A 27,864-nucleotide genomic window follows, 5' to 3' on the forward strand; every position below is an offset into this window, starting at 1 on the left:
TGACGTGCGATCTGCAATTCAATTGACTCTGGGGACCCAAGCGTGCGGCAACCCCCCCCCCCCCCCCCCCCGGGACCCAGAACCCAATTTACGCCGACACTGCAACATTACTCAGGTGTACACTGTACTGCGACTACTTTACAGAGCTCTTTGAACCCACAACAACGAGCTCCCTAACCCCCGACTCCGACACCTCACACCCTCACCTCGGCCGAATCCTTTGAAGTCTCCAGACAGATGCCGTCGCCATGAAGCTCTCATCCATCTTGTCCAGCCTTGCGCTCGCGACCCTAGCGAGCGCCGCAGAGCGCACGGCAGCAATCTACATCCAGCCAGTCTTGTCCTCGGCACCGGCTCCCGCGCTCCTCGCAGAGATCACCTACGACCCGTACCTGCCCTCCGAAGCCTCGGTGTCCTCCTTCGAGTTCCCGGATCTCGAGTCCCTGCAGGCCACCAAGAACTTCCGCGTCGGCGTCTACTCGCCGTCGTCGAGAACCTGGGAGAGCTCGGCCAGCATCGCATCCGTCGCGAACTTTGGCAAGGGATACAGCCCGCACATCATCCTGAGCGTGGACCAGAGCGGCGACGTGCAGGGCGCCGCGCTCAAGGGGGTCAGGATCGACGCCGGGCAGACGAGGGACTTTGGCCCCAAGGCCGTCATCAGGGTCGCGGAGAAGGGAGAACAGGTTTCTCTCAACAAGCCCGTCAAGCTCACGCCCGAGGGCAAGCTGAAGGATGAGCAGCAGGAGAAGACCTTCTTGCAGAAGTACGTACCTTCGCCGTTGGCGCCGTCGGTTCACGGGACAATGCATGCTAACGAGACACAGGTACTGGTGGTTGATTGGTATTGTCATGGTGCTCACACTCACTGGCGGTGGCGGAGATGGAAAATGATAGTGCAAAGTCAATATCGTTGAATCGAGACACCTGTCCAACTGCGTTGATACATTACTCTACTGTTTCTGGCCTTGTGGTAGCCCTGAGCGATAGAGCTGCGCATATTATGGAGGTCTAAAGTGGCCCCGGGTTTCTCTTGTGCCTTCAGGCAGTAAGCGGGTGACACTCAGTGGACGATGGTCATATGCTGAGTGCAATCAGTCGCCCATTGTCCGATTTTTGATATAGTGATACCTTTTGTTGAATAGCATGGCCGACGCAGAAGTACAGTAGACAGGGAGATGGCGTTTAATGAGGGTAAGACAAAGCCTCTGCAAAGCTTCTTGGAGGCAAGAAACTGCGTGATTATGATTTATTTTGATTGGGACCATGAGACTACGAAGCCAGGCTGGAAACTCAGACTCAGCAGATTATTCTAACAGGAGACCCGAAATGCGCATGATTCTTTCCATCAACAGTGTATTTTGGAGATGGCTGCAACGTTTCCCCTTTTCTTCTCCGAACGCCCGACTTGCTGATAGGGATCCTATCTAGCCGAACAGCTGGCCGAACAGCACACAGGAGTAGGATCCTCTTGTCGACTCATTGAATGGCAGATCTACATAGGCTAACCTAGTCACAACACCTGAGCAAACCTGAGCTTCGACCTGGACAGCTGGAGGCCCATGGAATAGAAGCCCCAGGTACGGGGTACTGTCTGTACCTTACCTGGGCCCACTGCCAGTGGAATTATTCATTCGTGGTAGCGCACGGCATCAGCTGTCGTTATCGAGCTTATCCTCATGTGATTGTGGGTGGCCCCCCCTACCTGAAGGTGGATGCGAACGGCGATTGTCATAGCGTAGTTACTGGGGAGTAGTTACTGGTAGTTGCTGGGCGTAGGTAAGTTAAGTCAGTTACTGGGCGGGAAGCTCTGAGTCCAAGTCGCGATTCGAAGCACTAACATTGACTAAAAGTAATAAACAGTTACATCCAGCTGGAAGCGCCTCCCGCAACCTCCTTCGCACCTTTCTCTGCATTCCCCCGATTTGCGATTTGCGACTCTACCAAGTCTTTGTGCTCAATTGGTTTTCTATAACTGAAAAATCAACAAACCCTTCCACCTCACCAACTCCATCTTCTCCAACTGAACCAAACAAACCCCCCCTCCCACAATGTCTGCCCAGAACGGTTCAACTCTCCCCGTCCAGGACCCCTCCAAGGTCGCTGAGGCTCCCATCGAGACCAAGGGCAAGGGCAAGGGCGCTGCCACCGAGGAGCCCGTCGATGAGACTATGGAGGAGGACGATGACTCTTCTGAAGACGAGGTGAGTTGCCCTCCATCTGTCATGGCAGACCCGCCTTTGCGCCTATGCTATGCTGTGCTACCTCAGCTCATACTAACGTTCGTAACTACAGGCCGACGGCAATGGTAAGCGCATACGATACAGGCCGTGTGAAATGTCATCAATTCACTGACAAGACTTATCTAGCTGCCGGCGATGAAGAGGCAGAGGACAACATGGACGAGATCGACCTGAACAACATCGTCGAGGGCGGTCGCCGCACTCGTGGCAAGGTCATCAACTGGGCCGAGGCTGCTAAGAATGTCCCCGCCGACGAGGATGAAGACGACGACGATGACTTCGAGGCTGGTGGCGAGGAGGACAAGATGGATGAGGACTAAACCTCTTGCATGGCCTCTCGACGCCACGTCCGGACGATCGTGATTGGGTCTACCCTCTTTCTGGATCAAGCCCATGGTCGCATGAGCATATCGCGACAACAACACAGGCGTTTGACCTGTCTGTTACGAGCTGGCGCATATGAAGCAAGGTGGGTCATGTCGGCAGGAATTGTCTTGGTGTTCTGGACATCTCTTCTACAGCGCATTTGTCATGGTTGGTGAGCATACACAGCTCGGAAAATAGGGCCAAAATGGTTGTTTCATAATGGACATGCTGCATATGGGAATGAAGACAAAAGTTACTGATAAAACCCTGCCGCGTCGTTGTTGCTACGCAAATGCCATTGAACCTCCCTCATTTGTTCAGCATCAGCCAAGCTGCTAAAACCGAGCCCTTCCCACTCGTGCCTTTACAAATCAATCCACATTGTTGCGTCGACATCTCCCCAGAAGTCCCTGTTGGTCCTTCGTCGGAATACAGATGGTTGTCCGGCCTTGCTGCGATTGATTCTTTAGATTCGTGTTCTGCACCGATACCGTTTCAAGTTAACTAGCAGGTCAAGCGCAATCAAATCGAGCTGAGCACGCGTGACGACGATTGGTTACTATGCTAGACATGCAATCGAATGTGACTTGATATGATACAGGACAAATACACGCGATCTTCTCCCTGGACTATATGAGTCTTTTCCGGGAGCAGGATTCATATACCACTGTCGCATGACCTCCGAGAGAAGTTGCTTGGCAGGTTCTATGTCTCCACGCGGGAGATGGGCCTGCTCCGGCTTCCTAGATCGTCAGATGATACAACGGCTATTTGATACGAAATGGGGTCTGTCTGTTTAGATAAGAGGCCTAGATGTTGTGCTTCAACCTACTGCTCAGGAGGGGGGTATGACGAAGTCATGGTCGCTTCCATGTGCATGACTTAGTTTGGGTGGTTGCTATCTGCATCGATCAGAAAAGTGCCGGGGAGGAAGGTCCACAAGTAATGTTTATGAGAGATATATACTCGAAACTCACCATGTTATTATTCTGGCGTTTTCGGGGGGGGGCGGCGGGCGGGGGGGCAAATAATCTCCTGGGCCTTTTTTTTTTTTTTCATGGTTGGAGAACACGTTTATGTCTCTTTCGATCTGGCCGCTTCTTTTAGCAATAATAGAAGCAGGTCTGCAGGATGTCACTATACATAAGGCCACTTCCTCAGCGGAAGGGTTAGAAGGTCTTCAAGATCACACCCTCATACTCGGGTTCGGCTAGCAGTCCGGCGAGAACATGTATTACAGAGTACTGCTGGGAATAATGCTATAGAGATACCACTTTGACGATAGTACTGCTGATCAGAACAGCGTGAATTCGTGACACCTCTTGACGACCGTTCTCCCGGGGGGAGGAGGGGAAAGAAAGAAAGAAAAGGAAAGAAAAGAAAAGCATGGGATGATTCATTGGTAGAGCCTTGACCCAACTCTGGATGTTCGATAGAATGCTCGCCAGATAAAACAGGTCAGGTCCTTCAATGGAAGAGTCTCTCTGGTTTCAGAAGTTCACAAATTTCAGGGAGTGTGTACGTCTAGGTGATGCGCACGTTATTTCAAGATTCATAGCAACCTTCATCCGACTCGCTTTTTACCGCGTCGTTGGCAGGAGCCGGTCCACGACAGCGGCGGGATTAGTGGATTGTTCTCTTAGATCTCGGCTTTTAATGAACATGGCCATATCGTGATACTAGCTCGCGTTTTTCGTCTTGCCGATCTGAGACCGCAATCAGATGAGTCACTTTACTCTCGTCGTGTAGCTTATGTTTTCGATATGATGGATTTGGTCGGGCTGCTAGATCTTCCTCAAGAGGGCCCCGTTCAAGGCCAGATGTATGTTTTGTGCTAGGCTTGCCCATGCATTATGGTACCACTTCGAGTCATAAATGGCATTGTGAGCGTTTACAACTATCCAATATAGATGCTAGCTTCAAAAATCTCATGGTCCTTGACTCCTGCTTTAATCTAGCTAGGAACGTCTGCCGAATCCAGGGTCAGTCTCTTTTGCCTCGCCCGCCTAGGGTTGGTGAGATGTACGTCGGATCTAGTTCATTAATCTTTTGTCCGTAAATAATATCATGCCCATTAAGCTTTGACGAACGTAAATCACCCGGTTCGTTGCTTACCTCAGTAATTATAGAAGCTCATCTATCTATTATTAGTCGTCCGAAGTTTAACTCAAATCCATGAAGTGGCGCACAACGGAGGCAGACATCTACGGGCAGGCAGCAACTTAAAGGTCATGCATCTGACACTGTAGCTCACCATTTGAGCCCAAAATTCTGACCTGAAAGTCCTGTCACAAATATCAGTTGATCTCCTCATCATAGTCCCAGCTCGTATATCTCCCGGAATTTGATGCTGAACAATGAGAGCAATGCAGATTCTTTTCGTCGTAATAATTTTGGGCAGCGTTTGGTGAGGATGAGTGGATATCGGTGCCTAAGGTAAACCCAGAGTGTTACCATCAAGAAATTGCTGTGTATCTAGTGTCTGTTCTTATGCTCAACTACACCATACTGAATCTTACTCAAGCAGAATAAGAAGCAAGCTCCAAGAAGAGCCAGGCAAGACTTTACTCAACGCTGCCCGGGACGACGCAAAGATTGCTGCCATTGTGGCTTCAAGGCTTGCGTAGGGGCCAATTATCACCGCTTTAGAATTTGACGCTGCTGCAGTTGGCAGGTCAGTAGACTTGTCATAATGTCACAACTTGGAACTTATCTGGGTACAGGTACGGCAGCTGCTGGACTACTACCATAGATACTGGCTCGCTGTCGGACATGCTCACAAGCGCCGGGGCAGGGGGAAACGGCGTGGTAGTAATGAACTGGGTTGGTTGAGGAGACGTCATGGTGGGAGAAGGGACATCCAGGATCGTAGACCTGGTCGATCCGGACGAATAATACGGCCGGTGATTGAATAATACCATACGTGAGTCTTAACCCTCGACTAAAGGTTTGTTTCATTTTGGTATCATTCCTGGTTTGTACTTAATATGAGCTTATAGAACACATATTATTACTATATCCCATTACTTTCATCAATTATCATAATAATTCTATAGGTTTAATCGTTACTAATTCAAGCAAAGCTTGAATGCTAGCTCAATTACTAAAAGCCAAAGGTCTAAGATGACATCCTAAGGTATGCATCCGCAATCTTGTATACAAATTATATTACTGGTGCCACGAAGATCTACCACAGCATTTCTGAACCTATCCTTCTATTTTTTTCACTACTTTTGACGCTAGAACAGCTATAATATGCGGCTCTTGAGAACCGTCCTTCACACTAATGTTGGGATACGTTATTTAAGCCACGGACTATCGCATGACATTCTAAGTCAGAAATATGCAGATCATATGTTGTCCGAGTCTATACTTTGCTTGATCTATTGCTTTTTAAATCTCGAGAAAGCATTCTTGTGCAACATGTCGCAAGCCTCTATCAAGCCCCCACAGCTCCCATAAACTGAGCAACGGTAAGTCACATGCGCCACATCTTATTCGAGAGACAGGGAGTCGCAAGCGAGGTTCCGTCACTTATAACATCGTGCAGAAGCTTAAGAAATTTTGTACCCGCAAGGTAAGATGAAACGAATGGCACTATCCGATCTGACCGGCTTCAATGCAGACCCCAAAACCAATATAGCTCAGACCACGGCGATGCTGCAGAAGCTGTGACCAGACGGATCGCAGCAGTGGTGGTTCACTGCACGTCCCGGAGCTGAGAAGCAAAGCCAACCTCAGAGATCTTTTGATTGCTCGCCATGCCATATCAACTCTCGGGGTTCTTCTCCAGTCCAGAAGTCAGAGGCCGGTCGTTCCCGCATGCAGCCATCCGCCGGCGATTTCAAGAAATATCAGATTTTGGTACTGCTGTTGCGTCTGAGTAAGAAGAGTCGTCCCCCATAAGGCGGTCCCTAGAGAATCAGCCAACTAGCAAACGCGAGACGATTTTCTTTTGCCGCGGCCCTAAACAATACTCTATCTACATGGGCGAGAAGCGCCGGTGGCTTGGTGGATCATCACATAACAGCTCCGGTTACTTTAATCCCAAGGTGGTTTCAATGAGTTGCGCCAATTTCATTCACCGCTTCGACCTAATTTGTTTGTAGAGATTTATTCTCACAGCTGGATATCTCCGCAAGAATGTCGCCTGGCAGCAGTATTTCTCTCGCAAAGTGGACTCATGCCAACAAAGAAACCGTGCCCCCAATAACGTGATCCCAATTTATGTGATTGCTGCATAGCGATAACGCGTAATTGATTAAACTCGCTCGTACCATAGGATTCAAACGCTAGAAATATGTGAAAACTATTTTGCCTCATTGCCTTTGCAATGACAAGAGAGGACAAACGGCTCTCCTCGTCATTTCTATTCGTCTCAGGAAGCCGCACATGTCATATGTCACGACGGGAGTCACACCGACTAGAAAGGGAAGGGCGAAGCGACCCAGACCGGGAAAAAATGAAAATGAAAAGAAACGTGACGCATACTTCCCACACGTGACCCACGAACTGGTTACCAGAAAAAGACTGAATTTTTTTCCCATTCATTTTAATATTTAGAGACACCACCCTATGAAACGTTGGGTCCATAACAGCAAAGACTAGCCTAATATCCTACTCCCAAAGCTCCCTCTCACGTTGAAAGACCGACGCAACGAAAACTAGATGACAAGGTCTGTAAAGGCCGTAACGATGACGCCTCTTTACGAGATTCTGAAGAGCTGGGTCTCGACGAAGCGCGCCGGGTCTCTGCAAGCTTACTTTCGATGACCCTATAACTCACCTGCATGGGAATCAGCTGATACCTTTTTTTTCTTCTCCCCCTTTCGGAGGATTTACCAATGTCTCCTGAAGCGCGATGGTTTGATTTGGGGACAATAGCATGCAGCCACATTGCGCCCCAGCCAGGTGAAAGATATAGTTTGAATGACAAGCACGCCTGTGCGTCTTGAACGTATGTGACTGCAACGACCAGGCAGATCTGCAGATCTGCAGATCTGGTCTTGTCTGCCGGTTTCACGGGCACGGCACGGTTGACCCTAGACCCCGGAACTGGCGAATGAGTTGTCCACCAGCGTCGGCCGCCGTTTAAACGTGTTGCAATCAATTTATCCACAAGCGCATGGAAATTTTGCTTATTGTAGGAGTGCCGCCGCCCTCGCTTTCTCATGCCAGTCTCGAAATTGTTTAGGTCATCAAAAACCGGCTTGGTGGGGCATGGGAGTCATCATAACTTCTCAGGCTTTGTCTACAAGTCTTCTGGTTTGCATCGACGAGTGTGTTCATATTCAAGGAGCGCGACCTTCGAACAGTGATCATCACGATCGTCACGTCACACATTCGCCTTTTTTAAGTCAAAGTTCACCGAGGCATTGGTTCGTGTTAGAATCTTGGCTCAATAAGGTTGCCACACGCCTGGTAAGCTAAACCGTGGCATCGGAATCGTTACACGTTGACGAAACGAGTGTGCTTGCTTGCAGTGAGACCTGATACAAGTGTCCAGGAATCGCGGCGATTTTGACCTATCATGTGCAACCGGCACCAGATTGTAGTGCGCCATGGTCGGGTTGCCCATCTGGCTGGCACAAAGTCTAGTGTGTTTATGGCTCAAAGAAAGCCGTGCATTGGCTGTGGTACAATTGGCGAAGCAGGTGTTAAGCTTCAAGATTGGTGCCAAACTTCTGGGGTCTTTCGGATTGTACATTAAAATTCTTTTTCTTTTCAAAAGTGTACACAAACATGTGAAGGCATACTACCGGTATGTTGTTCCTATAAGTTTGGCGCTTCACGGGAACCAAGGTCATATCAAGAAACTGCTCCGTGGCGGGGGCAAAATTTGTCGCGAGGACCACGCTGACTTTGGAATTTGAATTGTAGTATGTAGAGTGTGGTCATCTCTTATGGTTGATTCAATCCATGGCGGATGGCGACTATCAAGTGTGCAAGCATGCTTACACGCTCACATCACTTTGTGGTTTTCGTCGTTCCATTTTACAACTCTCTGGATGCTGTTTACATAGCCATTCCGATGACACTGTATGGCCATTACTAAGGGACTGAAACCCTCGCCTGACATGTTTTACTTGACACGAGGTGCAGAACTTTGAGGCCGCTGCTAAAAGCTGTCGTGCGTAAGGCCGTGAAGCTTTCCACTAACTAAAAGGATGGTGTCGGTGGTGGATGGCTCGGCAGCGAGGCGGGAATAAAGATTTTAGTTCACATCAGTCTCCGTCATGACCTCAGTAACAACACGAATTCTTTGTGCTCGAGCTCTACTGACTAGGATCGTACATCCGGCGGTCGAATCTGCGGTCCATCGGAGGAACATTGAGATGGAGGCCACAAGTATTGTAAAGGCTCGGAATGCCAAAACTACAGTAGTCAATTTGCACTTTTACACTGATGAGCTTGCCTTGCTTGATGGGCGCAGACCCCACTGTTTTCTGCTCGGCACGGATCCGTCAACCCTGTCATGCCTGCCTGTCAAGCGGATCTCCCCGCGGTCCTCGCCGTGCTTGGCTACGAAGTGATGACCTGGAATGGTAAGTGGGTAACCTAACACCGCAGCACAGCACTGTATCGTTCACGGATGGGTGGCTGTCCTCGACAAGAGCCGTGACGGTAGTTCTGGATTCTATTGCCCCTGTTACAATAGCTGGATCGAGAATAGAAATCAAACCCCTAAAGAATGCTACATAGGTGACTAAGGTTAGGTACATAGAATGGAGCGGGAAAAAAACATGATACATGCAGATGTCGACCTAAACGAAGAAAACGTGTTCGCTAGAATCAGCCTCCTCGAATGGAAGGTCGTTTGAATGGTCGAGACGTTGTCTCACACGTACCAAGGTACTCGCACCCCAATTCTTGGTACGCATACGTTGCGACACGAAGCTTGTCTATTTAAGTTATGAACCGGTGTCGTGGTGCCGGGCGCATCTCACTTGCCGACCAGTACCAAGCAGCCAGGCCCACCATAATTAGAATCTAATAAGCGCCCCAGCCATGGAACTTAGGACCATCTCCCGTTTTCTGATGGGGCTGCAAACTACCTCATCATCCCTATCGTTCAGACGTCTGTGGGTATCGCATGTTACGGTGGCAGCAGAAGCGACCAAGTTGTGGAAGGGAATACTGGTGGGAGAAGCAACGCAAGTGCATCGCTTAGAGCAGGTAGCATCTGGTGGCGTCCGACTTGATTGGTACCGGGTTATGCAGAGAAACCTTCACGGTTCGCAGTCATGGGATTTTTATGCAGTGTTCCTCATAGGGGGTAGGACATACATAGCCCAACGAACACCAACAGACACGAAAGAGCGGGCTTTTACTTTTCTTTGTTTCCTGCCTCGTGCCTCGCCTTGCGCACATTAGCCTGCCATTCATACACAGGCGAGCGTGCGAGACTCCGGTTGCGGCTGCCTCCTACAACTTCCTTTTGGAGGAAATGAGGGCCTGCAATGTGTTGCAGATTTCACCGAATCCCCAGCATCCAAAGGGATCAGGATCAGGACAAGGATCAGGATCTGGATCCGGAGAAATATGTCCAACTTCCCTCGCTCGTAGTCGATTCAAACGCTGTGGTCCCTGCCCTTGGCTCTGGAGTCATGTACAGTGCCAGTTGCATTATCCTCGACTTGGTGTGAGAGCGGAATGGCGTGAAGCTGTGAGAATGCACATGGACCAGGCTGCAAACCCTGGATCCTATTAAACGCGGATGATTGGCGAGAGATCCAAGAATGGGCTCATGTGTGGGGGTTTCTTTTTTGGTAGCTCCGTAGCTCAGACGGATAGCCCACCAAGATCGCGCGGAGGCCTTAAGAATGGGTTAACGACCCGCGCTAAATTCCACGCCTACAGAAGTACGGAACACTTTGCACTAATTCCCGTTCGATATTGCTCTCAACGCCCTACGACCAGCTGAATAGGTAGTTCGATAGTCGCTTCCGAATGAAATGTGCAGTTCCATCGCTTCCAGGTCGCCGGGAAACCCAGCCCAGCTTTGTGGTTATACATAACAACCAGTTGCGCGCTATTCGCTTCGTGGCCTCATACCCGATGGCGCACCGCGGGCTCTGGATCCGAGATGGCGTGAATCTGGTAAAGTTATGCTTGCCCTTGGTGGTGCTGCAATGTGTTAAGACATACGGGTCCGCACTGGTTGAAAGGATGGAGATTATTGAGTCTACCAAGCACCGGAGTTCGGTCACGTATAGTACTAAATGGCGTCGCAAGTAATATGTAGTAACAGCTAGTTACGGATGCATAGCTCCGTAGCAAAGACCAGAAGATTGAGTGGGATGCTGCACTGGATTTTATTACTTGTCCGTTTCCAACGTGCCGCTGAAGAGGGCAGCGGCCAGTGTCGTTTGGCCGAGAAGATGGAATACTACACATGTAGTCTAAATCAAGCGATGGCAGGGTCGTCGTCAGAAGGCTTTGGAGGCTGCATTAGACCTTGTATTTTGTCGAGACTCGCAGCCATTCACTAGGCGAGGGTAATCACATTGACCCACCCATACCAACTGTGGGCCACACAGTCGGGCAGCCGACCCAGACGGGGCAATACCTCGATTACCCATGTGCAGGGTAGGGAGCAGGGTAGGGGAGCCAGGACTGCAGGGTAGGGGGAGAAGGGGGAGCACGGAACCAGCCAGCCAGCCATTCCCCATGTTCCTGTTCCTGTTCTGTTCCACCCAATCCCAAACCATCCACTCACAGCCAACTGCCATATCCCTTGCCTGTCCCCCCAAATCCACTCACTCCCTCTCTCTTTTCCCACCTCTTCCCGCGCCGCTGGAAGAGAAAGGACTGCTGATCCCATTTCTGCGTTTCGCTCGTTGCTGTTTCGCTCGAGATCAGTCGACAACTGCACGCGGTATACTCTCACTCTCACGCTGACCCTCACTCGACCTTGGCTGGACTGGACAGGGCAGCCATCATTTGACAGCCGTGCACGACAAAAGATACACAACCTGGGTCGTGGCTGTGTCGGTCTGATTTCCAGAGGGCCCCATTATTCCACCATTAGCATAAACGGGTCTTGGAAGGTCTCCCGTCCACCCACACTCTCACCCCAATTCCCGGGACTTTGCTCACATACCTCAAGGAGCGAGTCAGCGAGCAGCAGCATTGCGGCACCGAAAAGCAAATCCAGCTTCCAGCACCTTGGGTCTGCCAGTCACAACTGAGACTCGCTTCCTTAAGCTTTCCCCATCTTACCTTCCCGCAACCCAGTTCTTCGGGTTCTCCTCTACTGGACTTGATTTCCTCTATTCCCCTCGACGTGATTGTTGCATGTCTCCTTTGGACGCCTTGATCAGCAACCGGACTGCATCCCATCATCCCATCTATCTATCTAGCACTCGCAACCATTGGTGGTGATCCGCTAGCCAGTCCTATCGCGGCCGAGTTCAAGTGCACACTCACTTGCGCCACCTCTTCTCCTATCGTGCCTCACCCAAGTTCAATTAGGTATGGATTTCTCTGAAGTCGTCATTCAGTTGCGACACTCCGAGGCACTGCATGCATAGGTGTTGGTTTGCAGCAGCAGCCGCACCCTTAAGATGGCCCTTCCCAACCATCGACGACACAAACATTTTATTTTGCTTTTATCTACAGGCCAAACGCTGATATCTCTGTAGCTACAATGGCTACACATGCTCCCGAAGCGCTTGCGCATTCGCATTCGCGATGGAGTCGGCCAACCAGATCTGGCAAGAGGATACACTACGACCTCTCAGTCATTCAACAGCCCGAACGTGCCAGAGCATGTGGCTCTGGACCCAAGTCTTCGGCGGACCGTCGCCCAGTAGATCCGCCGCCTATTGTTCGTTTGATGGTGTATGAGGGTGAGACCTTCGAGACTGCCAAGGATGTCACAATGGACTACAACTCAGACTTCTTTCTCTTCGTGTCCCTGGAGAACGCTCGCCCGATGGCACACGGCCGTGTCCAGACTCCGGCTGCGACATCGCCGCCAGTCTTGACCGGTGTTCCAGTTTCTGCATGTTGCTACCTGGACCGGCCCTCTCCCGCTGGTTACTTCTTGTTCCCGGACCTCTCAGTAAGACATGAGGGACGCTACAAACTAATATTCAGATTGTACGAGCGCAACAAGGATGCTGGCGACTACCCCGTTGAACAGTCCGACAACATGGAAGACGACGACGGCCTTTTCTTCACTTTCTTGAATGAAGTCCGGTCGCACCCTTTCACGGTTTTCAGTGCCAAGAAATTCCCAGGTCTTGCCGAGAGTACGCCGCTCAGTCGGACGGTTGCAGAGCAGGGCTGCCGCGTACGTATTCGTAGAGACGTCCGTATGCGCCGACGTGAGAATAAGGCAGGCCCTACCAATGAATACGAACAACGTGAGGAGGAACACCGCAACGCCCCGAGAACGCAATCTCCAGCAGATGCCTACAGGAATCGTTCTGGTAGTCACTCGAGTCTGGATCGCCGGCCGTCTGGGTTTGAACATCAACCTCCTCTTGCGCCCAGCAACAGCCGTGTTTTGAATTTCAATAGGCCAGCTTACGACAGGCCGTACCCGCCTGCGCCCGCACCGTCTTCAGAGCCGGTATCACCAGCTGCACATACTCCAGGATATCGCGGCTCTTTCGCACCACCTCCTCACCCCTCGACGCCTACTTACTCCCACCCGTATGCGGATAGACAGCCCATTCCGCCAGAGGAAAGACGTTCATCCTTAGCTTATGCACCACTCTCAGCGGCGTCGAGCTACGGACCGCCGATTCAGCCAAGGCCTCCGATACCACCCATTGACACAAGCTTCCGTCGCGATTCGCAACCGGCGCCAATCATCAAAGCCGAGCCATCACCAACGACAACAGCGCTGCCTAGTGCTAGCTCTTGTGCGGGCCATGTTTCATCGTCGCTCAAGAGCGCCTATGAGGAATTCAGAGATGGAACCCATCCTGGGGACGAGATGAGGATTAATTTGAGTTACCGGAGAGCGGGCGGAAATAACGCGGACAAGGAATCGCCTGGTTATATGGGAGAAGAGTCTCAGCTCGCCCCGATTGATCCTCAGCTGCAAGCTGAGGACCGACAGGAGCGGGAGCGCGAGCTCATCGAGTTCAGGCGCGAGCATGAGCGCAAGCGTGAAATGGAGCATGAGAATGAGTATGTCTCGCGCAAACGATCCTTCCGAGATGTCATAGACAATCATTGAGTTTGACTGCCGACCAAACTGCAACACGACTTTTCTTTGCTACTATTTCTTCTTATCCCCACCCTTCTCCATTCGAGTTAGACCTTGTATATAGACGTCGCGTTATGCAAGGGGCAGTCCATTCACTGCATGTGGAAAATTGGCGCTTGCTTTGCTATTTTCCCGCCACGCGTTTGATTTTCTTCTTCTTTTCTTTTTAGTTGATACACTCGATTTTACACGCGGTTGACAGGCCGTCGGGTTAGGGACATTTGCAGAGACTTTCGGAGTTAGGAGCATATTACCATACCCGCGGGTGTTTCGGTCTGGGTTTGACTAAAGACAGTCGGCTCGGAGTCCGATATTGTAAGCATCGAATCAGGCACATTGTTAATGTTAAATCTTATCAAGAGTCGGGCATGGTGAAATGGAACGTTTATAAAGTGAAGTGACATGCCGAATTCGGCCGCCATGCTCGTTTGATTATCGGCATTGGGGCGCTCATCCTTCGCTCAACGTCATTATAATCCGTTGGAAGATGGAGAATGAACCTACCTTTTGGGTATCGGCTTTGTGCCATTGCCGAGACCAAAATAGGCGAAGCCTTGGGAGACTGAAATGACCCGAGCGAGTATTCATGAGGGACCTAAGATAGGTAGTACCAGTACTTAGATAGTTACAAAATATGAGAAAGAGCAAGGTATAAGAGCGACGACACAAGGATGCGAGCCGAGCCGACGACGGTCTGAATAGCGACCCCCTGCTGAGAGAGGTTATGCTTGAGTTTATCTCGTATGCGATCAACGGGGTCCCATCGAATGACCAGATCAGTTTGGACCAGATCGACACAGCACCACACAGCACAGTAGTTACCCTACAGCACGGCACACATGTGGCTTCAACGGCGACTTCGCCACTAGGTCATGTCATGTCAGGCGAAGCTCAACTGAGGAGTGATACGAGCAGATGCTTTGCTTCAGCCAAGGCCACCAATCCGCCAAGGTAATGAATGCATGGAAAGCAACGTGGAAGTATGGATAGGCATGGGGCATGGGGATGGGGGACGGATACTTGGAGTGGGCTGCTCAGTGCTGGGCAACGCCGCTAACCCCTGTCAATAAAGCAAAGTAAACAAGACTTGGTTGCCTCTCCAATCAAAACAGCCTTCAATCGCTACCCACCCACGACCACCGCCGGGCTGCCCAGCTTATATACATGCGCCAATCTGATGAGCACCCAGACTCACCAAGGGGATATTTTCCAACATGACTGCAGACGGCCCACAACCTCTGCGCTCGTCTGATGACAATGTTCGTCAAGCATCACGTTTCCAGGAAGGTTCCATGAACGACAGAGCCAGCGCCGCACCGCCTGTCCAGTTCCTGGGCCCCGAAGAGGCGGCCGAGTTCGAGAGACAGTTCTACCAGACTCATGCGGCGCCAGACGAAAGAAACCAACAAGCAGCAAAGCGAAATCGAAGCGTCAGCACGCGACGTGACCGTCCTCTGTCAGCACAGGCGCCCGTGCAAAACCTGCCACATGCCACCACGGCGCGCCACGCAAGCGAGGAACAAGAGCAAGCTACGCACAAGTCAGAAGAGGCCCAGAGCGTGCCGACACAAAGGCGTCCGGGATTCTTGGGCCGTGTCCGCGAGGCCATCTTTGGGAAACCCAATGCCAGTAAGCCTGATCTCGGCCGGGTGCAGTCCGAGATGGACAAGCGGACAAGCCTACAGCAACCGCCCAGACATCTGCACTCTCATCACCAAGCACGGCCAATACCCATACCAATACAGGGCGGAGGTATGCACACAAAGTCCCACAGCGAAGCCTGCGTCCCTCAACTGCCTGCGAGCTTCCACAGTTCGGGGTTCAACATGAACGACCGCCCTAGTAGGGAGGAAATCATGGCATCCTACAATCAGCTCATGGCTACCGGCTTCTTCAAGGCGCATGCCATCCAGTCTACACGCCAGCCCGCCCCCGGCACTTCGGTCCCAAATATGCGCCAACGAGCCGGCCCTACCTTGCCAACAATTCCATCTCCCGACTACGACCGCCCCTCGTTGGACCAGGCTCCCAAGCGACCCTCATTCACCTTAATACCAGCATCCCCGTCTCCGTCGCCGCGCAGGATGGATTTCTCATCACCTCCCGTGCCATCCAGCCTCCCACCCCCACCGCCCATCTTCTCGACAACCCATCAAGTGAAACCCAAACCCTCCTGGGAGAGTTTCCGTAAAGGTCTACGAGGCCGCAAACGCGCCCGCGCCGATTGCTCGGATGATAACGCCTCCGAGTCGGCGTCCATGGTGTCACAGCAACTGCCCTATTCCTCCACCAGTACTCAGATCGCCACCCAGGTTACCGGCATCGGCAGGCGCGTCTCGAAAAAGCTGCGCAAGATGCCCAGCGCACTGGCGAGTCAGCTCCAGGCCAAGAGCGACGGCTTGATCCGCATGGTCCCGGCCGGGGCTGACAGCGCCGAGATGCGCTCCGCAACGAGGCGCAGTCTGAGCCCTGGCAGGCCCGGGTCGAGTGGTGGACGCACCCTGCGGAAGCGCGGAGACAGGGCCAGACCGCCCGTGGCGCTCAACAACTACCCGCACCTGGACCCTGCCCGGACGGCGCGAGCGCAGCAGTCCCACAGCGTCCAGCCCTCTGACAACTGGGAACCCATGGACGTCGATGGTGGTATCAGCAGCGACCGTGTCTCGCTAGATAGCGTTCGGCAGGAACACGTCAGCTATTTGTTGAGTGACGGCGTGCTTGGCGTCCCTTCGGAGCCCCTGGGCGTCATGCCGGACATGAACAGGAGCTTTCCGCCCGTCCCACAGGCGTCGAAGCACCGGTATAAGCACGGTGGGATGAGCGCAGACGAGAACTCCAGCGCGCAGCTGTGGATTGGCCAGGCACTGTGAGCTTCATTCATTAGCATTATTCCTTTTTTCCCCGGAACGGAAAAGGGCCGGCTTTGAAAGCTCGGAAAAATTGCAGAGCATAAAAAGCGACATGTGGCGTAAGAAAGAAGCCGTGGAGCAACGGGGTCTGCAAATACTGTGGAAGAGCAACGAGCGAAGATGGTATAGATCAGTCAACAGCTCGGTTCCGCTGGGACTCGCCTGGGTGCAACTGGTCTGAAATGCTTTTTTTTCTCCCCCCCCCCCTTTTTCTCACGATGATCCACGATGCTTACGACTTGGTTTTGTTTCGGTAACGCAATGGTCATGTCACGCCATCGGCGCGCGAAGGGTGTTCTCGGAGTTACGGGCTTTGGTTTTCAAGGCTTTTTTGTTTCGCTTGTCTGATAGTTGTGTGACCTGTACATAGTAGTAGTTGTGACTGAGCCAGTCAGCATGGAATGAGAAGGTCGATGTTGATATCAAACACGTGGCGCTGAGAGCCATGACTGCCGTGTTGTCGGAAAATTTTTTTTTTTTAAATTTCAAATATCATTTTTTTGCTCGATCTCGGATACGTGGACTGCTTTTCAGAGGGATGTTCCGATGCTCTCTAACACGTTCTGCTGGGCTGTCCTCTGGGGGCCGATCGTAACCCTACCACGCCTCGATCGCTCTGTAGTCGTCGATTGTCGCGGAGGGCATCTTTCCGCCCGTCGTTGTTATGTCTATTCGACATGTCGCAATGCAGGACTGATCTGTGTTGTTGTGCGACGTTTGGCTTCCCACAGGACGGTTTTCCCCCCTGTCCATATCGGTCATAACCCTTCCATGAGCTCCTGCATATTTGTAAACAGTCTCGCTGTGACGGAATACACTGGTTTGTCACGGCGCGGGCACTGGTGCTACGATTTAGATGATTGTTTTGGGCTTGTGACCTATCTATAAACATGCTTCACGGCGTTGCACATTATTCGGTATCATTCATCGATAGTTTCATTGAAGTTGTGCCTCTATTCTCTCCCCATCAGGTCCGCAGTCGGCCTACCCATCGTCATACGACAATGCATCACTAGGCTCTCTCTCGTGTGAGACATTCTAGCATCCCAACTATATACATAACTGGTTCCCAGAGCCAGTCCATGCCCAAAAGAACAACCGGAACGCCTTGGGGAGCGATGCCATCAAAGCGCTCTAAAACGTCCAGTCTTCTGGGACATCCCGTGGTTAGACCTCCCAATTCTTGCCGTACCGCTTCCCGTCCGCATAGCCATTACCTGTGCCTCATGAAATTCGATCGACAAGAGAGTCTGTGGCTGTGAAGCCCACGTACAGTGCAAGTACGCTAAGCTGGCGCGCAAGATAGAAGTCAATGAAATCGACATGTGTATGGTCAAGCACATACACTATACCAAGTGTCCTTAATAAATAACGCAGAAAATTGCAAAACGAAGGTTGAAGGAAGGTAGAAAGAACCCCAGCGTTCCTATCGTTCCAAAGCGATAGGTGGTACAAGAGCGACTGGAAGTGCTGCTGCATTCTCGCGGAGTTGTTGCAAGGCTTCCCTTGGTGCAGCCACGAATGTAGCAGTCGATTTGGCGAAGGTGGTGGTCCCAGACACGAAGCTCATAGCGCCATTGAAGAGCATAAAGCCGAGAATCAAGGTAAGCAAAGGAATCTGTGCAATATGATTAGCCAATATGTTTATAGTTATACTGCATGTGGTGGCACGTACCCAGACGAACCAGAGCATCTTATCACTGCTGCCGGTCTTGAGCCTCTCCGCATGGGCACGTTGGAGGGTTTCCTGTTGCTCCCTCGTGATAGCGTTCTTACGTCCGATTTGCAGGAGCACGGGTATCTCGCGGACCTTTGAGGACTCTGTAGACGCTTGGTCTTGGTCGTATAGAGCGGCGCATTTCTCATCTGCTTCGCAATCTGCAGCGGCACCGGCCGCGGCTGCTTGCTTTGTGTCAAGATCCTTCTGGGGAAATACGTCTTCGTAGGCCGGTGGTGCTTCTCGCGTACCAAACAGTGACGGCATCTCCCACCACTGCTTCTCGCCATCTCTGGGTGCATGTTCGCCAGCGGACCCTGGTCGAGAACCCCGAACATTAGGTACCAAGGAGCTGATGCGTTGCATAACGGGTGCATTGTGCAAGTAGTTGTGGTAGCTCTCTGGAAGTACTGGCATATGTGGCATCTGCGGCATTTGTGGCATTTGTGGCATCTGGAATTGTGGCCAGTTCTGCAGATGCATTGCCATTGACTGTTGTAATTGCTGCATCTGTGCTGTAAATTGGTCTCGGAAGGCTGTCATTGCGGCGCCCGGAGAGGCCATTCCCGCCGGGACATCTACCGCCGGGGACGGTGCAACCGCAGGTAACTGTTGAGTGCTCCGCTGTGCGCTGCTTCTTCTCATATCAAGCCACTCCCCGTCATCGGCCTGCTTATCGTCCTCTGACGAGTCTTCGTAGCTGTCACTCGTGTCGACCCGATCCGACGAATCAGACAAGAACTCCTGATGTGCAGGCATCCCTGGCGTATCCCACAAAGACCGAAGTGAATGAGCGCTGCTGACCCTGCTATGAAGAGAACTGCCGCTTCGCGACCTTGAGTGATTCTGGATCCGTCGAAGTGCCTTCAGGACATCTCTCGATTGAGCTACGTCAGCTGGTGTCAGCCCGGAAAGGCTTCGCATCGTTGGATCGGCGCCAGCAATGATGAGCCGACGGACGATCTCGGGATGATTGTTCATAGCCGCAAAATGCAGAGGTGTGAAGCCACCCTTGTCTCGAGCACCTGCGTTTGCTCCACGCGACAACAGACCTGCAACGAAGCGAATCATACCAATGGAACAGGCAAGATGCAGCATTGTTTGGCCAGTTGACCGTCTAAGATTGATCCTCACCTTATGGATGCTGTCATCAAGGTCAATCATCTCTAGTACTTTGAGCAGACCAGACTCTAGAGAGTGAGCGTGCTCGAAGTTGTAGCCTCCAGGGGTCTGACTGCTCGACCCAGCTGAGGCACCCCAACCTGCCTGGCCGCCGCCGCCGCCGCCACCCCTGGCGCTGATGATGCTACGGGCAATATCAGCAACATCCGCGATGTTGCCGCCAATCTTCGATCCCAGAACTGCAAGTGCAGTGCGCATCAATTGGTCCTCATTGTCATCAACGTAACGGAAAATCGGTGGGTTCTTGCCAAAGGCAGGTTGTTCGCCGGTTCGAGGTTGTCGAATCGTGACAATGACAGGCCCCGTCACAGGAGAGGGAGGAAGTAAGCAAACCAGAGAGCTCTCGCCCCAGTATGTGGTTGTGGTGGCGCGTTGGTCTCCAAACATGACCTCCAAACCGCCATTCGTGAAGCCGCTTCCTAGTATAGTCACTTCGATGCCACCAGACTTAGGACCCTCAGCCGGAATGATTTTATGAATCATGGGGCTAGGTGCCCGTGTAGAGTTCATACTCATACTTGCTTGTGGATACAACGCCTGATTGAGCTGGTTTTGTTGAAGGTCGTTCCTTAGAGAGTTAGGACTGGGCGCTCGGCTAGGGTGTGCGGAAGCCGGAGCAGAGAACATTGGTTGAGACATTGCCAGATTATCCATACTCATGTTTCTGTTTGCGCCAGAAAACAGTATTTGGTCATTGCTGTTACTATTGGGAGTCGGCGGGCCGGTTGTAAAAGGTGGTGGAATTCCGTTAAAGCCAGGTTGTGCAACGGGATTAAACATGGGGTTGTTGCTGCCCGTCGGTGGAAAATTAGCATGTGGAGAGAATGGCGATTGTGCCGCGGATACAGTAGCCGGGTTGTCTTGGTTGCCCATTGGGACTGCCGGGGCTGGCTGAACAGTCTCGAGCCGCGTCATAGCCAGCTCAGTAGGCACTTTGATCGAACCGCTAGCCTTTCTTTTCTTCGAGGCGTGCCCTGATGGACTACTGGGCGATGCATGGCGCGACTGATTCCGTGGGGTGACCGTAACAGAAGTTCCTTGTGAGCTTCCAGGGTTAGACAATGAGGACTGATACGGATGTGGGTTCTGGTGTAGAGCTTGGAGATCTGAGGTCGAATGTGTTTGTCGGAATGGCAAGGGAGCTTCTAGCGGCTTGTTATCGATCGACTCAATAGCAGTTGTTGCCGTTGTGGTTACATTGTCCGTGCTATTTGAGGCTGTAGACTGCGCATGTGCACTGACCGGGACGTGCGTCTTGTGGTCATCAGTGATCATGATGGACGATGACATTTCCTGAGCAACCACCCGATCTTGAAAGTCTTTGATTGTGAAGATGACTTTGAAGCCCACCTTCTCCCCATGGTGTCGACAATAACAGGCAATACGCATTGGGGCATCGACCTGCATTGTTCCAGGAGGAAACCGGATACCAACTCCTGCGGGTTCAGCGACAGCTTGCCATTCCTTGACCTCGTTGGTGTTGAAAACGATAGCACGGTGATTTTGAAACCTGTCCCATAGTTCGTCCTCTTCAGGCTTCTTGTTCTTTTTCCGGCCCGCTCGCTTTCGCTCTCGTGTGATGCATCCTTGACATATCCGTACCTCACCACCATTTTGTGGTTTATCGTCTTCCTCTAGAGGGCCGACTTCAGGAGAAGCAGGGTGGCCAATCTTGGCAGCACGAGCGAAAGCCTTCTTTCGTTTCTCCTCGTCATGCATGGCACTGCTGCAGACCAACATGGTATATAACTCGAGCAGATCGGGGGAGCGCTCCGCGTTCTGCTTGGCAAGAAGTTTGGCTTTTGAGATGGTGTGCATGGGCAGATGGAGGCGCTTGTACATTGGCGGCATGTTGTACACCGTCATTTTGATGGGAATCTGCGTCTCCACACGCGACTTCAAAGGCGTTGACTGAATGACCAGCTTAGGTGCTGATGAAGGAAACAGCTGCGGTTGGGGAGCGTAGCCCGGTAGTCCATGGTTGAATGATGACATATCCACCATGGGTTGAGTCTGGAAAGCGCCTGAGTTAAAGCTGGCGGACCATCCTTGGGCACCTCCAAACCCATTATGGGGCGCCGTGAAGTCAAACTTTGTATCAGGGGAAGGCGTGTTGTTGAATATGGCGGCTGGAGAAGATGCTTGGCTTGCAAACATGGGCGATACTTCCCTTGAACCATTGGTGCGCAATGTCTGCATTCCCTGGGTCAAGGAGTGTTGCTTCGTGGTTGTCAGTCCCTGTCAGCCAGCCGTTGGAAGAGAAAGAAAAAAATGCTTACAGACTGGGCCTTGACATGGCTCTTAGCTCTCTTTGCATTCGGGCTCTTCATGGGCATCGTCGTGGTCGCCGCGTGGTTCTGGGGAGAAAAAGCGACGCGACCATCCACAGTCGGAGCAGCACTGGGGCTGCTCGAGGCGCTTTCGAAATCGAAGTAGTTGTCATTGAAGTGGTTATCTGTGTTGATGGAGGAATCTAGGGAGTCCTCGAGCATAGAAAAATCAGCTCCATCACCAGGGAACAGGTCCCCAGAAAGTCCATCCATTGGCTTGAAATCAGTAAACGAGGCATCTTCTGTCATCATGACTTCTCCGGAAGTCTGACTGCCTCCAGTTCTAGGTGAGGTGGAGTCGGCACTTCTTGATCTGGAAGAGGATGAGGACGAAGAGTCCCTGTGCGATACTGGCGAAAAGCCAGGAGCGCCTGGCTTGGTGCTATGCACTGGGCGACCAGCTGTCGCAAGAAGTGCTTTGGGGTCTCCGAAGCTTGTCGATGCAAGAGCCTGTAACACGTCGGCGTCGCTGTTAGGCAGGCCAAAAAGGTTCTCGTCCTCGTTCATAAATTCGCCATAGGCCGTTGATGGCAGTCCCGAGTCAGGCTCAAATGTCCCACCAAAGTCGGAAAACCCAGTAGATGGCATTGCCTTGCAGACGCACAAGTCCTCCAGCTCGGTTGTGTTTCTCTTCCTCTCTTTCTCTCTTTCTCTCGATCTCTCGACTTTTCTTTCTTTCGAATCGCCGGTTGCTCTGGCGACCCAATTGTTGAGTCAGCTGGTGGAGGGATCACGAGACACGTTCCAAAAGCCGTACGTGGCCCAAATATGGCCGATGATGCCGTGGGACTATGACAGTGGTCGTCGAGGCTTGCCCGAGCCGTATATGATGGCTAGTCGTCGCAAGTTGCGGCAGATGACGAGTTTCAAGCCCGAATCTGCATCGTCACCCCCGAAGTCCGAATAGAAGTGCGTTCGGGCCGGCGAGTCGGTATAGCAGGCTCGGTGCTGCCGTGTGGCGGACCAAATGGCTTCCGTAGATTCTGATGATGGATTGTTGTTGTGTGGTTCGTTGTCGATGGTGACAGACGGACGTCCTTCGCTGGGGGGTCGAAGTAGGGGATGTGTATGTTGAGTTTTTGAGGATTGGCCAAAATTGCGGTATGGTGAGATGGGCGGATTGATTGGCTTTCCGCTAACGGGTTAGACTTCCTTCCGCCGTGGGGTGAGAGTGAGAGTGAGAGTGAGAGTGAGAGTGAGGGTCAGGGTCGAGGGTCAGGTTCAGGGTCAGGGTGAGAGCGAGAGCGAGGGTGCTCTCTGCCGTTCTTATTCCTTCTGCTGCAAAGTACGGAGCACGAAGATCACGACGCGAGCAAGGTGAGTTGGATTTGATTGTGCTGCCAGTCAACCAGCCCCGAAGCAAAAGGTCACGCAATTAGAAGGGCAGGTAGTTGTGTTGTAAGGAGTTCTGGTTCGGTTTAGGTCAGATTAGCTAGGTTACAGTAGTTGATTCGAGGCAGCAGGCCGATAGCCGTGTTGGCCCCCTCGAGGATAGAAACGCAATCAAATGGGCACGAAAGGACGGGACAGCAGCAGACAGCCCACCAGAAGAGTGGAGGTGCGAGATGGAAACTGGAGGCACTCTGGAAAGCTAGCCAGCCTAGCCAGCCTAGCAGGCCTAGCATGCCTAGCAGATCCCCAAGACAGGACCAATCCAACCACACTGAACTAGCGGTCGCCCATTGCGACCTTGTCCATTGCGATTCAATGACCAATCCCCCAAGTACTTCGTAACAGAAGTCCCAACTATTCTCCAAACCCAAGTGGCCCAGAAGTTGTTAGCCAGGAGTCTGTGTTTGCGCGGATACAATACCAGGGGCAATAGTTCCCCATCTCAAGGAGGAGGAGACCAAGGAGAGAGAAACCTCCCTCCCCCAAGATACATTAATTGTTAGATGGTACTTCCATCTACATCAATTACACGCCTACATATCCAGCGAGGCCAACAGAGAGAGGGTCGGTCCCCTTGGCTGATCATCCGCCTGCCGCGTCTCCGTTTCTGCTGCAGTCTTCTGGACTTTTGCCTGCACCCTGCCAGCCTGCCCTACCAACACCTAGGCTACCTGGTACATCCAACCCTACACATTGTGCCATGCACAAGCCAGCAGGACACTGTACCCGATCAAGAAAAGCTATCTGTTAAGTTAGGTGCTTAAGCCTTAAGCACCTTCTGGGGCACAGCTCGGGGAAAGCACCTATCCTCCACAATATGTCACCATTGCGGCTCCTTGTTATCTAGCCCGGGAGGCATTCCGCGTCACCCCGTCGCTTTTCCCGTCTTCCCCGTCCTTTCCGCGCAATAATCTCTGTCTTTGTGCCGTGACCCTTACTTTTTATTTCTGTAAAATGTGGCTGCTGCGCCGTTCATCGCTGTGCGACACCCACCTGCATCCTTGCATTTTCTACGTGTGTAGTCGCGTACAACACACTCATCTCACCATCGCATGCGAGTTGCCTGCATGAATGATGCCCGCCTGCAGCTTTGACCTTGTAGTGGTGTGGCAGAGTGAGGATTGATATAAGAACGCAGGGACAAGCCATGCGGGTGGTTCCTGCTGAACCCGACTTTCGCCTATATATATGTGTGTGTATCTTCCATAGAGTTGTCGTTGACCTGGGTATAGCTCATACACAAGAGTATGTAAAAACACATCCTTGGAGGCCAACAACCAAGAACGCCAGAGCCGTACGTAATCAGGCCGGAACAAATCTTGCCTAGCTATTCGCCCTGCCCGAGCACTGCCATCCACTGGGAAGCTTAAAGATAATGCACCGTTATCTACATCATGTATGCAGAGACAGAAATGGCGACCCCAAAATTCCCGAACTCGATCACGGCTGCATAATCGCGCCAACTTTCGGCGCAACTCTGAACTTTACCTTGCGCATCAACGGTTCGCTAAAACCTTCTCGGTTACCTGGGGGCTATCTTGGCATTTAACAAATATTGCCCGCCGTCGAAGATGCAAAGTTTCGGAAGGTAAGATAGCTGACTTGCTGGACTCGTAACGAGTTTTCTTATGTCGGGAAGAAGCCAGGCGTCTGGCCATCTCATGTGCAGAGAGTCGCTACGCAAGGGTTGATTACATTCTTCTGACCCACCAGCAGCGATTCTCGGCAAAAACGATGTACTATCTCGATATGAACCAAACCGGGGCAAACGACGGGCAACCCTCCAACCATCAGGGGCAAATTAGCAAGGAATCTTGCAAGGCCAGTGCGGGTAGACATATTAGAAAGCACCGAATACATGCAATTTAGGTAAAATAGGACGACTGACGATGTTGAATCGGCAGTTCTATATGTACGGTTGATACGAGGGTTCGTATGTGTCATCCCCGATGCAACAGTCCTCGCTTACAATCCAACTTCTCCATCTACATCTCGCCAGTTTTTCTCCTTCTTCCACCGTCCGCATGTGCCGCTCAACCGGGTGTGCATCAGTTCCTTTCTCTATCCCGTTACCGATGTAATGCCGGCAAATGCCAGCTGACGACTGTCATATCAAGCCTGTGCGCACGAACTCCTGGAGCTTCGCGTCATACTCTCCATGATGTGAAATGGTGCCGTATGTTGGCCGCAAGTTACAAAGTCGCACATCTGCTCAAGAGGTGCCTTGAGATCGCAGCTGCCTTATGCGGGGGAAGGCAAGGCTTCCTCGATGTCAGCGCGCCTCTGCTCCAATGACGGGCTATTAGAGCCCCCTGCTGCCTCGTCACCGAAACGAATAGTGCGATTAGGCATCGCAGGCGGCCGGGGCTGGGGTTCCCTTGGAATCGCCGACGCGGAGTGGTCTACTCCGGCTTCAAGTCTGGAGGGCGGCACAAATGTTTGCGAGTCGTTCGCATTCCGGTTGTTGTCTTTGATGATCGTCCCGCCGATCCTCCAGGCGGACCGGCCTCGGGAAGCAGATCGCGAAGCATTTGGGGAATTTGGTTCTGTGCTGTCGCGCGACCTCGAAGCAGACCTGATGGCGCGGAAAGGCGGAAAGAAATTCATCACTCGGTCCCGTGCCCGGAACGACTCTCGAGGTTGTTCGGGGTCGTCCAGAGTTAGCGTTCGTGAAATGGTCCTGGGGAGGTAGAAACCAAGTTTGCCGAGTGGAATGCTGAGACCATGGACAACCTAGTCGAAAGAGGTTAAACCTGGTGACTATCAAGTTTCGCGGATGGGACGCAGACTTACCACACTGCATATGGCCACAAACCAGACAATCACTGTTGTGGTCTCGCCCATGTTAGCCACGTCTGTTCTTTGCACATCACCTTGCTTCAACGTCTCGAGAAAGTCGAGGGTTATATAGAGATAGAAGATGCCAGAGACTCCAACGGGGCCGAAGAACCCCATGAAAATGGTTTGTCTCATATCCTTGAGCTGGTGTATAAACCTGTGTGCGCTGAACACCACCGGTAGCCTTCTGAGTAGTAAGATGAGAATCCCAAGAAGTATCAACCTGTAGATTGGTATAACATTGTTGCGTGCGAACAGTGTCCATGGACACACTGCACCATACCATAAAAATATGCTAACATTAAGGAGCATATCAATAGTAGGTTGCAGCGAGCTAAGCCAGTCAGCACATAATCTTTCCAGCTCGTCTTTGAGCCCAGTACTAATTTAGAAACATACTGCAAGATGTCAGTAACTTCCCTTAGACAAGTCTTTCGTGATGACTTGACTCACCTCATCGAGCGTCTCAAGTCGGAACCAATCATCCCAGGTGAAACTGTTTCCGGCAATAAAACAGGCTAGAACATCGTCACTGCCGATCATCCCACAGGTTCCCACAATGAACAGTGCTAGAGATAATGCGAAGACAAGAAAACTTTCGCGGTCAACCCATTTGTGCCGCTCAGCAAAGTGCAACAGCTCCTTAGCAAGCCATCCGACCACAGCACCATATATCACGCTTAAAATGATGGTATAGCCCCAAGTCTCACCAAACCAGAGACCCATGGCCAAACCTGCGCCCCCAGACTCGGCTTGACCGCCATCGCCAGTATACTTGATGAGATACAGCGCGAAAAACAAGAACGGGTATCCGAGACCGTCATTTGCGCCAGATTCAGCGATGATGATTTTCTGGAGCTCCTTCGGCACGTTATGATCAGCAAACTTCCCCTTCACGATAACGTTAGAAAGCACAGGGTCGGTAGGTGTCACGCATGCTCCAATAGCAAGAGCATGGAGAAACGGTAAGCTGGGCACCAACCCCCAAATCAAAAGACTCGTGATCAACCACATCGAGGTCATAACCGGGCCAAGCAGAACACTGAGCGGTCTCCATTCTTTCTTGAGATACCGGCTGGGCAGCTGGATGCCAGCCAGAACAAGCTGGACGCCCAGTACCAGGCGCGAGAAGGCGAGAGTGATGGTATTGACATTATCCTCACTTCCTAGAGCATATTCCAAAGGCCGTATCAAATTGGCAGCATGAGGAGAAAAGGTGACACCAGCTAGAAGAGATATCACTAAGTATGGTATTAGCACTGTCGCTATGTACCATGCCGCGTACCCGGATGCCAGGGTAGACAAGACACGCCAGTACAACCAGTATAGCACTTACGGGCTTCTGACATGTAGAAGTTCTCCTTCAGTAGATACGATACCAAGCCGAAGAGGCTGATGAAGCCACCTAGGAAGGCGGCCACAATATTGAAGTTGGTCAAGGCTAAAGTTGGCATCTTGGCAGTTGCTTGATTCTAACCTTATGTACAAAATACCAGTGCGTAGTAATTATAGGGCAGTCTTCCTAGGTGACTCCCGAATCGTCCTTGCAAGTGCGCAAGGCAGGCCGACAGTGATAATCTGGCGGGGACTGGACGAATGTTATTGAAACATTGGGGCGTTTTGCAATATCACAGTACGCTCGTTTGAACGCCACTTTCGAAGT

General features: G+C 51.8%; 6 protein-coding genes across 6 annotated transcripts; 4 read left to right on the forward strand and 2 right to left on the reverse strand.

The window, feature by feature from the left end:
* Positions 1 to 248: 248 nt before the first annotated feature.
* On the forward strand, positions 249 to 894 carry BKA67DRAFT_531982 (uncharacterized protein; the record flags this gene model as incomplete). Its single annotated transcript, XM_046099464.1, has 2 exons — positions 249 to 766; positions 828 to 894. 2 exons carry the CDS (start codon positions 249 to 251, stop codon positions 892 to 894), a joined length of 585 nt encoding a protein of 194 aa, XP_045960961.1.
* A 902-nt stretch (positions 895 to 1,796) lies between these two features.
* BKA67DRAFT_552863 (uncharacterized protein) lies at positions 1,797 to 2,874 on the forward strand. Its single transcript, XM_046101878.1, has 3 exons — positions 1,797 to 2,204; positions 2,296 to 2,308; positions 2,370 to 2,874. Exons 1-3 carry the CDS (start codon positions 2,052 to 2,054, stop codon positions 2,561 to 2,563), a joined length of 360 nt encoding a protein of 119 aa, XP_045960962.1. The 5' UTR covers positions 1,797 to 2,051; the 3' UTR covers positions 2,564 to 2,874.
* Positions 2,875 to 11,761: 8,887 nt separating this feature from the next.
* Positions 11,762 to 13,938, forward strand: BKA67DRAFT_166156 (velvet factor-domain-containing protein). Its single transcript, XM_046095189.1, has 2 exons — positions 11,762 to 12,083; positions 12,254 to 13,938. Exon 2 carries the CDS (start codon positions 12,259 to 12,261, stop codon positions 13,801 to 13,803), a length of 1,545 nt encoding a protein of 514 aa, XP_045960963.1. The 5' UTR covers positions 11,762 to 12,083; positions 12,254 to 12,258; the 3' UTR covers positions 13,804 to 13,938.
* A 1,054-nt stretch (positions 13,939 to 14,992) lies between these two features.
* Positions 14,993 to 16,858, forward strand: BKA67DRAFT_166188 (uncharacterized protein). Its single transcript, XM_046095190.1, has one exon. It carries the CDS (start codon positions 15,048 to 15,050, stop codon positions 16,701 to 16,703), a length of 1,656 nt encoding a protein of 551 aa, XP_045960964.1. The 5' UTR covers positions 14,993 to 15,047; the 3' UTR covers positions 16,704 to 16,858.
* Positions 16,859 to 18,168: 1,310 nt separating this feature from the next.
* Positions 18,169 to 22,559, reverse strand: BKA67DRAFT_531986 (uncharacterized protein; the record flags this gene model as incomplete). The annotated part of the gene is made up of 3 exons (XM_046099465.1): positions 18,169 to 18,360; positions 18,418 to 21,861; positions 21,921 to 22,559. 3 exons carry the CDS (start codon positions 22,557 to 22,559, stop codon positions 18,169 to 18,171), a joined length of 4,275 nt encoding a protein of 1,424 aa, XP_045960965.1.
* A 3,045-nt stretch (positions 22,560 to 25,604) lies between these two features.
* Positions 25,605 to 27,655, reverse strand: BKA67DRAFT_590613 (Sodium/hydrogen exchanger family-domain-containing protein; the record flags this gene model as incomplete). The annotated part of the gene is made up of 4 exons (XM_046104607.1): positions 25,605 to 26,096; positions 26,157 to 26,564; positions 26,655 to 27,442; positions 27,538 to 27,655. 4 exons carry the CDS (start codon positions 27,653 to 27,655, stop codon positions 25,605 to 25,607), a joined length of 1,806 nt encoding a protein of 601 aa, XP_045960966.1.
* Between the last annotated feature and the right edge of the window lie 209 nt (positions 27,656 to 27,864).

The sequence above is a fragment of the Truncatella angustata genome (genome assembly GCF_020726525.1).
Source record: "Truncatella angustata strain MPI-SDFR-AT-0073 chromosome Unknown BKA67scaffold_2, whole genome shotgun sequence".
NCBI classification, from domain to species: Eukaryota; Fungi; Ascomycota; class Sordariomycetes; order Amphisphaeriales; family Sporocadaceae; genus Truncatella; species Truncatella angustata.